Raw genomic sequence first — 13801 nt, 5'->3', positions numbered from 1 at the left:
AAAAAAAGTTCACTTGATTGCAGCAAATTTTATGTTCCTGTCTTTTATTGTATTGCTTGATACATTTGATTTCAACTCAGACTTTAATACAGCAATATTTATATGATTAAAAATTATTAAGATTCTATTATTAAAAAGCGTAACATACAATTTGTTAAAAAAAAGTACAAGTAATCCTCAACTTAATCCTCAACAAAATAAGATCATTTAGTGATCTTTCGAAGTTACAACAGCACTGAAAAAAGTGACTTAAGACCATTTTTCACACTTACAACTGGTGCAGCATCTCCATGGTCACGTGATCAAAATTCAGATGCTTGGCAACTGGTTCATATTTACAATTGCAGTGTCCCAGGTCACATGATCATCGTTTGCAACCTTCTATCAAACAAAGTTAATGAGGAAGCCAGGTTCACTTAACAATTGTATTACTAATTTAGCAACTGCAGTGATTCACTTAACAATTGTGGCAAGAAAGGTTGTAAAATGGGGCAAAACTCACTGAACAAATGTCTCGCTTAGCAACAGAAATTTTGGATTCAATTATGGTTGTAAATCAAAGACTACTGGTACCTGTAAAAATCCTACCAAACATAGCCAATTTTCTACCATTAGAATTTTGTCTTTGGATCAGAGATTCTGGGAATTTGTTTTTGTTTATTATCTAACAGGTTATATGGCTTGAAAAAGTTTGAAACTTCTGCTCAAGGCAACAATACAAACTGGTCAAAGAGATCTTTTATACCTAATAAAAAAAACTTCATCATGACATTTTGATAAGCTTGATCCACAGATGGCCGGTTAATGGGTCTATATCAAATTGGAAAATAGTATCCATACAGGGATCTCTCATGGGCCCAGTAATAGCCCAGAGTTTGTGTTCTCTATCTCTGGAGTTTTTAAAACTGGACAGATACCACTTGAGAATGGTTTGATTCATTTTGTGCACATTGCAGAGAGTTTGCTTGGAGATATTTTGTGTTTTTTTCAACTATCATTATTCTAAGTCTGCAATTCTAGGCATTGGCACTGAAAGGCTTCTGGGCGTTTTTCACCTAATCCTTTAGACAGTGGCTGATCTCAGAAAGTTAAGTACGGTTGAACCCTATTATCACTTCGATGAGAGATGACCAAGAACCCCTGCAACATTAGAGTATTCTGGTAAGTACAAAGAACATCCTAGAGCGGGGGTGTCAAACTCAAGGCCCACGGGCCGGATTGTGCTTAATCTAGCCTGCGGGGCCACCCTAGAAAAGCGAAAGACTGGCCCGTGGTGCTTCTGCCAGCGAAAATGAAGCTCGCTGAGTTCCGTTTTCGCTGGCAGAGCACTCAGGCCACCAAAGGCATCCCTGACACAAGTGATGTTGAGCTGGCCACGCCCACCCAGCCACACCCACCCCAGGCCCCCCAGAAGTCAAACACAACCCTGATGCAGTCCTCAATGAAATCAAGTCATTGTCCCCTGTCCTAGAGGAAGATATTGGCAGACTACTTTTGATGCTATCAAAACTGTATGGGCATGCTTGTGAAGTCATTAGAAATCAAGTTGCCTCAAATAAGGCTCTTTCCTTAATGCCAATTAGGCTCAAGTCTCTAAAAAACAGAATGAAAAACAGCATTTACTTTTCTCCTGAGTTGAAGGATGACTATTTCAATAGAAACTGCATTAGATGAAGAAGAGGAGACTATAAGAATTTTAAACACACAAATGCACAAAATAAATAAATAAATAAATGTCTCAAAAGTGATAAGCAATACAAAAGTTGGCACACAAAAGTAAGAAAAAGATAAGAGCATCTTAAAGTTTATGTAAAAAAGAACATTAGTTATACTTACTGTTTTAATAGTAATGAGAAAAATCATTCCAATAAATATTTTTTATTCAATTATTTGTACTAATCAAAATTTCTTACTCATTTACATTACTTTAGTCACATCCCAATTTATCAGTCAACTATAGTTATAACTAACTATAAACTAACTTATTTATGCCCTTATAGATGTGTCAACTATCAGCTATAGAATACTTTCAACTGTTATTTTGTATTCTGTATCTACTATTATCACCTATTCATAGGCATTGAAATAGTAAAACCTGTGGCCATCTTATTCTTTCTCTAGTAATTTATTTTCTTTTGATTTCTCTTTTATCATTCATGTTATTTACAAAATTAGTGAACAAAGTATGTTTCAGACTAGTCCATATCTATAAACTCTGCCGCAAACTTTCATGTATTTATGTATGTCTACTAAGATTAATATGAATTCCTGTAGTTTAAAAATGAAACTGATTTCCCTGCAGAAACACAACTCTATTTATGCTGTTACAACATAAGTAAGACAAGGAAACTCAAATATGTAAATCAATCTTTTCAGTCCTCATTCGGAATTAATGTGAGAACTGTTCAGAATACTATATTCAAAATACATTAATTCAGAACTCCAATATTAACATAAAATTGTCTTTTTAAGAATAGCTCTCACAAGGAACTTGGATAATGCCATTGTAAGAATACAGTGTATATCAGTATTTCTTTGGAAGGAAGAGAAATATTGAAATTTGAGTGTTATTCTTACCCTTCTAGGTTCTGTGCCCTAACAAGCAAGCATATAGTCCTTCTAAATGTTGGCATACTTTCAGTGCTTTTCAGTGCCTATCACAATTCTTACTCTCAATCATCATCAGCAACCTTATAACAACACTGGGATTAAAAAAAACAAACACCAATGTAGCAACATCAACAATAATGCTCACAGGATCCCCAATGATCCTTTTGTCATTGTAATTGTGCAGATTTACAGTGGAGCCATTGTAATTTCTGGTGGGTCCAGCCCCTAACATGTGTTCATTTGATCAGTGCACACATAAGGAGCCTCTGTCTATCCTGTAGTCTTTGTTTATCTGATACATGTGCACTGTTGGCTTTGGTTGTGCAAGGATAAATGAGTCTTGACTAGCTGTGGCAATAAATGGAGTGCTTTATATTCACCAATAAAGTTAGCTGTGCTTCTCATGGTCTTGGATTATGTGTAGAGGTATCATGAAGCAAAGAGTTTATATCCTGCAGACTCCATTTCTACAATCTTATCCAGCATTCCTTGTAAAGATACAGTGAAATAAATGTTAAATGGAAACATTTCCTTATATTGCAAAATGACAAAGATTATTTTGAAGTCAAGTGTGTATGGACTCTCCCTATCTTTCAGAATTCAAATTATGGAACAGATTGCTTGGCAGTTGAGTCAAGAAGTCAATTCAGAGTGCGGCCGCGCGGGTGGTGACGGGAGCGATGTGGCGCTCCCATGTAACACCTCTCCTGCACGAGCTGCACTGGCTCCTGATGGTCTTCCAAGTGCGCTTCAAGGTTTTGGTTATCACCTTTAGAGTGCTCCATGGCTTAGGACCTGGTTATTTACGGGACTGCCTACTAGCACCAATAGCCTCCCACCGACCAGTACGCTCCCATAGAGAGGGGCTCCTCCGGGTGCCATCGGCCAAACAATGTCGACTGGCGGCCCCCAGGGGGAGAGCCTTCTCTGTGGGGGCACCGACGATCTGGAACGAGCTCCCCCAGAGATACGGAGGATCCCGGATCTGCGTACCTTCCGTCGCGCGCTCAAGACTTTCCTATTTCATCAAGCTGGCCTGACCTAAGTCTTTCCCCTTTTAAATGGAAATTTTAAATTTGGTTTTAAATTATTGGGGTTTTAAATTTGTTCAGCCAAATTATTTAATTCATTTTAGTCTATTTTAAATTTTGTATTTATATGTTTTATTCTATGGCTGTTCACTGCCCTGAGTCCTTCGGGAGTAGGGCGGTATACAAATTCAATAAAATAAAATAAATAAATAAATAAATTCAAGTTACAGAATCAGATCTATTTGCTTCAAAGTGGTAGGGCTGTCTTCTCTTTTGCAGGCATGTTATAGGATTATTAGATCTAAACTACAAAATCTGAAAAATTGCTGGACAGCAACAAGAAATTACTTTTCTGTAATTCTACTTCTTTACTCCCATTCAATGGATGTCTGAGTTTTTGCAGCCCAAAGTTTTAGCATTTACTTTGAGAATAATACAGATTAATAAAATTCTTTCTATTGTTTCTTGTCTTCTTCAGTCATGCTTTGGCTCTTTTGTTGACAATGTTTTACAGGAACTATCTTGTCTTGTAAGTTTTTCCATCTGCAATTAAAAGGGGCTACCAGGTAATAAATCTGGGTAAGGAAAAGAAAAAGATGTTGGAAGATCTAAATATGCATCAAATATTTTGTACACAATGTTTTCTTATTTAAGATAAATACTTGGAGGAGAAATAAGAGCAGCATAACAATGTGTGTGGATAATTCAACTTTCAAAGTAGTGCTTGTCTCTGTCCAGAGTTCTTGTGTTTCACCTAGTTGTATTGTTAAGAATAATTGTATTTTGCCCAATGGGCTTCATGAGAATAAGAGAATTTAGTTCTCAGAGATCAACTGAACTATTCACATCTATTACCAAAGCCCAGAGGTTCTGAATTCCTTACTTCTTTTAGTCATTTGGTCTATTGCTCATTTCTTTTGTGTTAGAAACATTAATTGTTTGCCAGGTTATTGCCAGATTTTTCTTAAAGCATCAATTGGGGATTTTTTTAAAAAAACTTGGTATTTAGCGCTAAACAGGAAAGCAAAGACAAACTACTTGTTTTATTGACAAAAAAAGCCAAATGCATCTCTGGAATCATAAATTCATCAGAATAACAATTGTTATTGGACAATGAGTGGACTCATGGACTAAATGGCCTCTTTCTAGGATTCTAGAGGAATCTAGAAGAGCATCTTTTAATATTACTTTTCTGTAAAATGGGTTTTCTTAAACTCTCCAAAATTTCTGATTGAAATAATTTGTACCTGTTTTTTTCTTAAAAGTAAAGATTTCTTATATGCTCACTCTTATTACTTTTTTGCAATAGAACAGTCAGAAACTCTTCATCTGTATTTAAATCCATGAAAAAAAGTGGAGTGGGGAGGAAGTGTGTGTCAGATTTGCTACCTAAGAATGATGGAAAACCTTCAAATGTATAAATTGGCTCGTATCATGTGCAGGAGTGGCATTACCTAACACTAGATATATTTTCAAAGCTTATAGGGAAGAACACAAGCAGGTACCTATCCCCATTGTGCACAGTAGCCCCAACCAAAGTTGTTGCAGAACTGGAAATTTTGGCATGAAGCTTTGCTTGGTACCCGAGTAAAAAGAGCATGTGGCATTTTACTAATAAAGCAAATAAAGTTTCCGCTTTTTAACTCCAAACGTCTAAGATTTTGTATTGAACACATGAAGAGCGTTTTTCTACTTAACCAACGTTTCTTCCAAAGCATTATCAGTTAAGTTTGCGCCTATGTGAGAGTGCCCCAACTACTGAGCCATTCTCCAGAGAATCTCGGATTATTTAATCCCGAGCGCCAGAAAACAAGACTCTTGTTCAAAACTCTTTATCTCTGAAAATGCATTAAGGGTAAGGAATATTAGTTACTGGGGTGGGAAAAAACCCCACAAAAAACAACATGAGCTTGGAATCAACAGCTGCGATTCTGCCTCTACCGAGATTAAGCCTTCGGCTCCTTCCGAAAGATTTTGGATTTAGAGCAAGGAAAGCTATAAGGTCCACTGCACCAAGTAAGCATTGTAGGAGCCAACTACACCTCCAGTGTCTAGATGTTTTAAAAGACCCGACCTTCCCGTTACTAGGATACTAAAGCCGATAGCAAGAAGGGGGAAAGGCAGTCCGAAACAAGCCGCCTCCATGCGCGGCGGCCCTTCAGCCTGTTGCGCTTGCGCAGGCTCTCCTGGGGGAGGTGGCCTAAAAGCCGCTTCAGCCTTTCTGAGCCGAACCCGATACTCCCGCGCAGTTGTTGACAACAGGCGCGCGCTTGTGGAAAGAAACGAAAGGCGCTTGCGCGGAGAGGCCTAAAAAAACCAGGCAGGAGGGTGGGGAGGAGGAGCGGCGGTCTCGCTCTCGTCGCTTTCTTTGCTCCCTCCTCCCTACTCAGCGGCGCTAGGGAAGGAGAAAGTAGGACGGGGGTCCCCGTTGGGCTGGGCGCTTTCGGGGCTGCGCTTGGGAGGGCTGGAGCCGCGGCCGGGAGGGAGGGATCTGAGAAGGAGTTGTTGCTTTCGCCGACGCCTCCTCCTCCTCCTCCTCGGTGAAGCGCCTTCTGTGTTTCCGCCCGGGACGAGTCCATTGGTTACAAAATGGCGGACGGGGAGCTGAATGTGGACAGCCTTATCACCAGGCTTCTAGAAGGTGAGTGTCGGAGGGAACGCCGAAGGGTGGGCGGGGAGCCGGTTCTCTGACTTCGAAAGGCGAAGGGGCATTTTTTTTTTTTTTTTTTGAAACGCGGGGAGCGAAGTTCTTCCTCGAGGGTGGAAGCGAGGCGGGGGAGCCTGGCGAAGGGCAGTGGGGGTGCGGGTGCGGTATGCTTGTAAGCGGACACATGTACTCTGCCTGCGGGGACGGGGGGGGGGAGGTGGCCGAGAAGATGGTCGGGTGGCCTTGTTCCTTCTTGTGAATGCGCTCGGGTGGAAGCCTCCCTAAAACCTTCCGCCGCTTTGCTCGAGCGCGGATGGGAGCATAGCTCTGCCTGACCTCGGAGGGGCCTTTATCGCCCACCCGCCGCCTCTCCCGAAGCGAGGCTGGGGGTGCAGAACCTCCCAAATAGGCAAGATTCCCCACCTCCTCAGCCAGCTTTCTGGGTAGCAGCCTTCGCGCTCTCTCCTCCAACCGCTACTACCTCTCGGTTCTTCAATTACAACGACGAGTCGATTAGAAAAGCGCAATGTAGGTGAAAGTAGGAGCTGCTGCTTTTATTTTTTAAAAAAAAATAAAAAGAAAATCGCCCGCTTCTATCTCACCACACCCCGTTAGCGGCTGCCGACCTTAAATAATATGTAGGCCGTGGTAGAGGGGAGTTACCCTTTAATATAATTCAGACTGCTATACACTAATCCCCCAAAGAATAGGTGGTATTATCTGGCATCCAGCACGTGAAATGGACCTCAGTGCATGAAAGCTGAGGCTATAATCTCAGGTGCTATATAGTGCCATATATATATACTACTACAATACCATTACAGCTCTGGAATACAGTATTGGTAACATTATTAATTATACTTTTTTTCTGTTGGTAGTGTGTAACCTCTAAGAGTTTCTGTGGTTATTCAATATTTTACTGTGCTGAGAATTTGTATTAACTTTTTTCCACTTTACAGTTATTGAATATATTTAGAAATATCTCTGACCCTTTTTCACATGCCAGGCATGCATTTTTCTAGTTTTGTCATCCTGGAAATTTCCCTTATTTCTTCGTAATTCACCTAAAATTTCTGCTTTTTGCTTAGATGCTTTTTCGTTGGATAAAATACTTACAGGATTGTACAACATAGAATAAAACTGGATCATTTGAATTTCAACCAAAACGTTTATTTGTACAGTAAAAAAATTTCCATTTCAGTAGAAAAAACTTTACGATATTCGCTTTAATTTATTGCATGATATACTGGAAACTTTAGTGCAATTTAAAGCATAGCATATCTATACTTTAGAATTTTGGTGCATTTCTAGTTAATCTTTGTTCTCTCCCAGCTGGTAGTGATGAGCACAGCCTGTCAGAAAAGGCTTCAATGCATGAGTCTGCTATAATAGAAGGTTAGCAGCCTCCTTTGCAGATGCAATTTTCTATGCTCTGTGAGTGAACTATTTGATATTGAGGAGGAGGTAACTTTAGCACCACCTATATTTTGTTATTCTAAATAGTGTTGCTTAGAAGCTTATTCAGCTGTTCTGGGGTTATAGATAGGGATAAGATGCCATCTACTGAGGACAGGCATCACATAGCACATGATTTAGACATGAGTAGGCTAAGGAAAGCAGAAACACAGAAGCCATGCTAGCTTTCCACAGCTGTGAGAGAAAAGTGACTGTTATCAGGCATGCAGCATAAGGATTTTGGATTGATGCAACAAAACTTGTATTTAGGATACTAGTTATATTTTTGGATGAAAGATAATTTGTCTATATTTAAAATAAAGTGTAGATTACCTTTTTCTGCTCTTCCAAAATAGGACAATCAAAATGTATGAGAGACTGAAGAACCACTTGTCTGAGGGTAACTGAAGAATGGAGTGTTATAATTGAAAAAAAAAAAAAAGCATGTAGGTAATAGGGAGGAGCATAATAAGCATATCCAGAGGGAATTCTCTCATAATTTTAAACCTGAAATACCGTGGAATTGTTAAAAGAAAAAGGGGGAAACCTGCTTCATAGAAGTTTGTGTTCACAATACATGTTGGTAATGACTTAAAAGAGTTAAATTCCTAGAGGGTAGTTTTTTTAAAACAGCTATTAACTATAATTGGTATAGTAGTTTTTCTTTTCACAGGCGGTGTTCTTTTGGCCATCATAATAAGACAAAGCTATTACTTGATTGTGGTCTTCCCAGACCCATTTAATTGATAACCATAAAACACCACATGCTGAGCTAGAGAGATTTCTGGTTTGATTCAGCAGGGTTATTTTTAAATATGTGCCAGATGCAACATATGCACTGTCCTCTAGCAGCTTTTTTTTTTTTTTTAAATAGTTCTAGACATAACTACAATAATTGTGTTCAAGGGAAATAGGGAAAAAAACCGTTCATTATATGTTATAGGCTAAATAGCTCAGGTATATTATGTTGCTTTTCTAAGTCAGAACATTGTGGTGTTTAGATTTTGGTTCATGTGAGGGGAAATAGAAGGAATGGTGCCTTCCTTGAGTTGGTGTAGCTGGCTGTATATTTTATACAGAAAGCAAAAGAGCAATTTTGCTTTCAGGTTTAATATTAGTGGTTAGACTATGCTGGCATTTTTTAAAAGCTAGTCTTTCTACTTTCAGAAATGTATTTCAATTTGATATCAGCAAATAGTTAAGAACATTGGTTAGGGTTCAAATTAACTGTAATTCTGACTTCTAAAATTATAGTTATAAATTATTTCATAGTGACTACTGGACTTTTTGAAAGCTTTATTGCCACTTTGTTAAGAACTAAAATCCTATTTCTAATAAGTGGTAAAGTTTGTACAATCTATTGAGCTAATTTAAGAACTGAGTATCAACAAGGGCAGTTCATTGAAGTTTCTAGAAAGCAATAGTTACTGTGGGACTCCAAATGCAACATAATTTCCTAAGTCTAGTTTTTTAGCTTTCATTATATTCATTATTCCCACTATTAAGAGGAAATAAAACATGCTTTTTTGCAGAAAAGACATGGCTAATTGTTTTATACAAATCCAGTGATTATCTGAAACATTCTAATACATAGGTTTGTAAACTTAATCTGAAATCTGTTTTCATCAACATTTGCATGTTTTTTCTGATATGTGAGAAATTGGCTTTGAAAGTAATTTGTATTTAATAAAATTGTTTATACTTTCAAGGATACACTTCATAACTTATGTCCTCTATAGTTTGTAATATTGTAAATATTTAAATGCTGTGCATAAAAAACAAATCTGTTTTTATGCATAAACTAAAATTAATCAAAAGTGCTGGATTCTAGTTTAGAAATATTTAGGACCATTTTTGCTATGTCTTCATAATATAATTGATTCAGCATTTTAAAAAAGGAAAATCCCATGTTGTATTAAGGGAAGAGTAGTGTTATGATGTTTTCCGAGTGCTTTGGACTCCGTTTTCCATTCTCATCTGGCATGGTCAGTGGAAAGGGTTAGAATGATATTTAGGAGCATCTGGAAGTTATTACACACAGTATTCTGTCTTAAACTAGCATACTTGTGGGCAAGGCAGTTGCTAGTTCAGACTTCCTGTCCCTATAAATTCTCTTAATGGTACTTAACAAGTGTTGCCTTTGTCTTAACTCTTCTGAAATACTGGATTTGTAATAAAATAACTGATACTTATAAAAGTGAACATATAGAGTACACTGAATCTTTTTTTAAAGAAGCCAATTGGTGGGTTCTTTTAATCTGCAGAAGAACCAATATTCTATTATCGTATCTGACTATTCCTACCCAAAGTGTCCGGCCCTGTTATACTGGTGCAAGACTTTGATACTTTGCTTTGCACTGTATTCTCAGAAGTGTGTTCTGAAAAGAGAGATGTCCTTCAGAATATCTAAGGTTTTGTGTTTTCTTCGTAGTCTTGTGGGTGGGATGAAGCAGGATCTTGCACTTAGCTTAGATATTGGAAATACTCCGAAGTATGTAAAAGTATTGAGTAGTATGCATGTTTTTCACATTTTAATATCAATTTTGCTGAAATTTAAGACTATGTATTAGTTTTAAAAATTCCACCTATATAGGACCAGCCTAACAAAACAATTCACTACCTGCATGAGTTCCATAAAGTAGAATAATTAACATTTGGAAAAGATAAGTAATTGTTCTCCAAATATCTAGAAACAAGCAGAGCTATTATTAGGAGCCAACATGGGTTTGTCCAAACAAATCATGCCTTATTGCATTCTTTGACAAAGTGACTGAATTAGTGGACCGGTGAAATGCTATAGACATAGTATATGTGGATTTCAGTAAGGCATTTAACAAAGTAGACCATAACCTACTTCTTGGTGAGTTAGAAAAATATGGGATATTGCCACCAGATGGATTCGTAATTGGATGATCAATTGCACTCACTCTGTAGTCCTCAATGGAATTACATCTTCATGGAGAAAAGCATGCAGTGGAGTACCCCAAGGTTCTGTCTTAGGCCCAGCACTCTTTAAATTTTCATAAACAAATGAGAGTATAGAAAGGGAACTCATCAAATTTGTGAGTGATATCAAGCTGGGGGAAATAGGTTCAAGGCCTAGAAGGATCTTGACAGATTTGAACACTGGGCTCCATCCATCAAAATGCAATCAGTGGTGAGAAAAGTAAGGTTTTACACTTAAGCAAGAAAAACCAAATGCATAGGTGAAGAATAGGTGGTACCTGGCTCAACAGCAGAAACAGGAATCTATGTGTCCTGATAGACAGCCATTTAAATATGAGCCAGCAGTATGCTCCAGCTGCCAGAATAGAATAGAATAGAATTCAATTCTTTATTGGCCAAGTGTGATTGGACACACAAGGAATTTGTCTTAGGTGCATATGCTCTCAGTGTACATAAAAAGAGAAGATACACTCGTCAAGAATCACAAGGCACAACACCCAGTGACAGTCATATGGTACAATAAGCAATCAATCATACTAGGAAACAATCAATAGCAATATAAATTGCAAGGATACAAGCAACAAAATTACAATCATGCTGTCACTAGTGGGAGAAGAAAAAAAATGTAATACTCTCCTAGGTGCAACCATAGAATTACAGTATTAAGGTCACAAGAATCCAGTTTTAGTCACCATGATACAAAACGTATGTTGAGACTCAAGAGTACAGAGAATTGCAACAAAGATGATTAGGGGGCAGGAGGTTAAAATATATGAATGGTTGCAGGAACTGGGTATCCTAGTCTAACAAAGAGAAGGATTATGGGCAATGGTGGGATTCAGCCAGTTCTCTCCGGATCACACGAATCAGTAGCAGCGACTGTGGGAGGCTCCGTCCAGACGTAATGTGCGACTACTGCGCATGCGCAGAAGGCAATGCACATGTGCAGAGGTGGCATGTGCATGCTCACATTTGCGAACCGATAGGGAAGGTAAGTGAATTCCACCTCTGATTATGGGTGACATGATAGCAGTCTTCCAATGTCTGAGCAGATGTTGCAGAGAAGAGGAGGTTCAACCTATCCCTCAAAGCACCTGAGGGCAGGACATAAAGTAAAGGATAGAAGCTTATTAAAGAGAGAACCAGCTTAAAACTAAGGAAAAATTTCCTGACATAATAATTAAACCAGTAGAACTGCTTGCGTCCAGAAGTTATGGGTGCTCCATCACTGGAGGGTTTTAAGAAGAGATAGGAACTATACTCGTTTTGGAACATTTTCATGGTCAACACATAGCTCATATTCAGTTTGCACTCCACTGTATGCATATTTGTTGTCAGTATAGTGACTCCTATTCCATGTTCTGTCCATGCTATTCTGATTTTTAACTAACACTTAAAATAGTTGCTCATTCAAAATCTACATATATGTCATATTCAATACTGAAATAGACTATTTTTAGATCATGACTTTCTCAAGAATACAGAAACAAATGGCAGTTTAACTAGCAACCCCCCCCCCAAAAAAAAATCTAGCAGAAAACCAACAATATGCATTGAGCAGAATTTCACTAAATGCTCAAGAAAGGTATATCTTCACTATACCACAAAGAAGTTAATATAGGTTTTCATTTAAAATTCAATAACAATTTAATTTTGAACATAACATATTGCCCTGAATTTTCATGGAATAATTCTTTAAGTCTACATGGAAAAGGGCTAATCATTTGTCTTTGCCATCTTTAAGAACTGGGTTTTCAATACAAACTCCAGAAGAGCCAAAGGAGATAATAGTTTTTTACAGGATAACAGAGTTGGAAGAAACCTTGGAGGTCTTGTTGTCCAACTCCCTGCTCAAGTAGGAGAGACTATACCATTCTGGACAAATGACTATCCATTCTCTTCGATGTTGGTCCTATCACACCTAGAATATTGCATACAGTTCTGGCTACTGTATTTTAGGAAGGCCATTAATACTAGAATGTTCAGAGATCAAGATGATGAGGGACAAGTAACAGAATAGTAGAAAGCATTGGATATTTTTAGCCTGCAAGAGATAAGACTGAAACATGATAGAAGAGGTGGACTTTGTGAGTGTGAATTCAGAAAGCAGACGAGAAACACTTGGTTTGAATTGCAAATAAATTTTTTTTAATTGAATGTCAGGAAAAAATGTAATGGAAAAACTATTAGGGAATAGGATAGTGGTGGTTTCTCTTTCATTAGAGGTGTTTAAAGATTGGATGGTAGTTTGTCAGAAAGCCATAGTAACGACTTATTGAACTGAGAATAGAATAGAATAGAATAGAATAGAATAGAATAGAATAGAATAGAATAGAATAGAATAGAATAGAATAGAATAGAATTTTTTATTGGCCAAGGGTGATTGAATACACAAGGAATTTGTCTTGTTGCATATGCTCTCAGTGTACATAAAAGAAAAGATACATTCATCAAGAATCAAAAGGTACAACACTTAATGATTGTTACGATCTGATGAGCGGCCGCCCAGCAACGGAGGCTTCCTGATCGGCTGAGCTGATAGCTTGGCCGGCGGGAGGTGTGAATGTTTTAAAGTGTTTTATTGGCCGTGCGAGCCCAGCTGCAATATAAATAGCCGCTGCGCATGACCAATGTCAGGTTACATTTTAACCCTTGTGCTTGTTGCTGTGAATAAACCGTGTTGCTTATCTTGGTCTCTTATCCGCCATTCTCAATCCAGAACACTGGCGACAAGGATGGATGACTCCCACTGAGTACGGCCACGAGAGAAGAATTGTTTTGTTGTTGGCATTTCAGAAGGTAGCTACGTGAGGCAAACATTTTTTTTCCTCTTCTCTCTCATTCCTTGTGGGTCTGCAACTCTTTCTAATGAGTAATTTGGCTATCTTTACGCCTTTTGTGCCCAGCGCAGAAACTTGGGATGCTTATATTGAGCGTTTCGAGTGTTTTTTGCAGGCAAATGACTATACTGACTTTTCCAATGACCGGAAGCGAGCCCATTTTCTCAACGCGTGTGGGCTGCAGATTTTTGCAACAGCGCGGGTGCTTGTAGCGCCCCAACAGCTGTCCACCGTTTCTTGGCCTACTTTGCTGGCTAAATTGAAGGGCCATT

The 13801-nt window shown here is 38.4% G+C and overlaps 1 protein-coding gene across 2 annotated transcripts in view; it reads left to right on the top strand.

Moving 5' to 3' along the window:
* PPP1CB (protein phosphatase 1 catalytic subunit beta) overlaps positions 1-13801 on the top strand; it is a 71961-nt gene that overhangs the window by 35279 nt on the left and 22881 nt on the right. The window contains exon 1 of one of the 2 annotated variants that reach the window (XM_070932443.1): positions 5889-6282. The exons of the other annotated variant lie outside the window; for it this stretch is intronic. Coding sequence (XP_070788544.1) covers positions 6231-6282 — 52 coding nt within the window. The 5' untranslated portion in view covers positions 5889-6230. Of the gene's footprint in view, positions 1-5888; positions 6283-13801 lie in introns of those variants that run through there. 2 annotated transcript variants of the gene reach the window in all.

Source organism: Pituophis catenifer, unplaced genomic scaffold (assembly GCF_029215685.1).
Source record: "Pituophis catenifer annectens isolate HBS135680 unplaced genomic scaffold, rPitCat1.0.hap2 SCAF_1, whole genome shotgun sequence".
In the NCBI taxonomy this organism is placed as follows: Eukaryota; Metazoa; Chordata; class Lepidosauria; order Squamata; family Colubridae; genus Pituophis; species Pituophis catenifer.
This window is presented reverse-complemented; position numbering and strand designations above follow the sequence as displayed.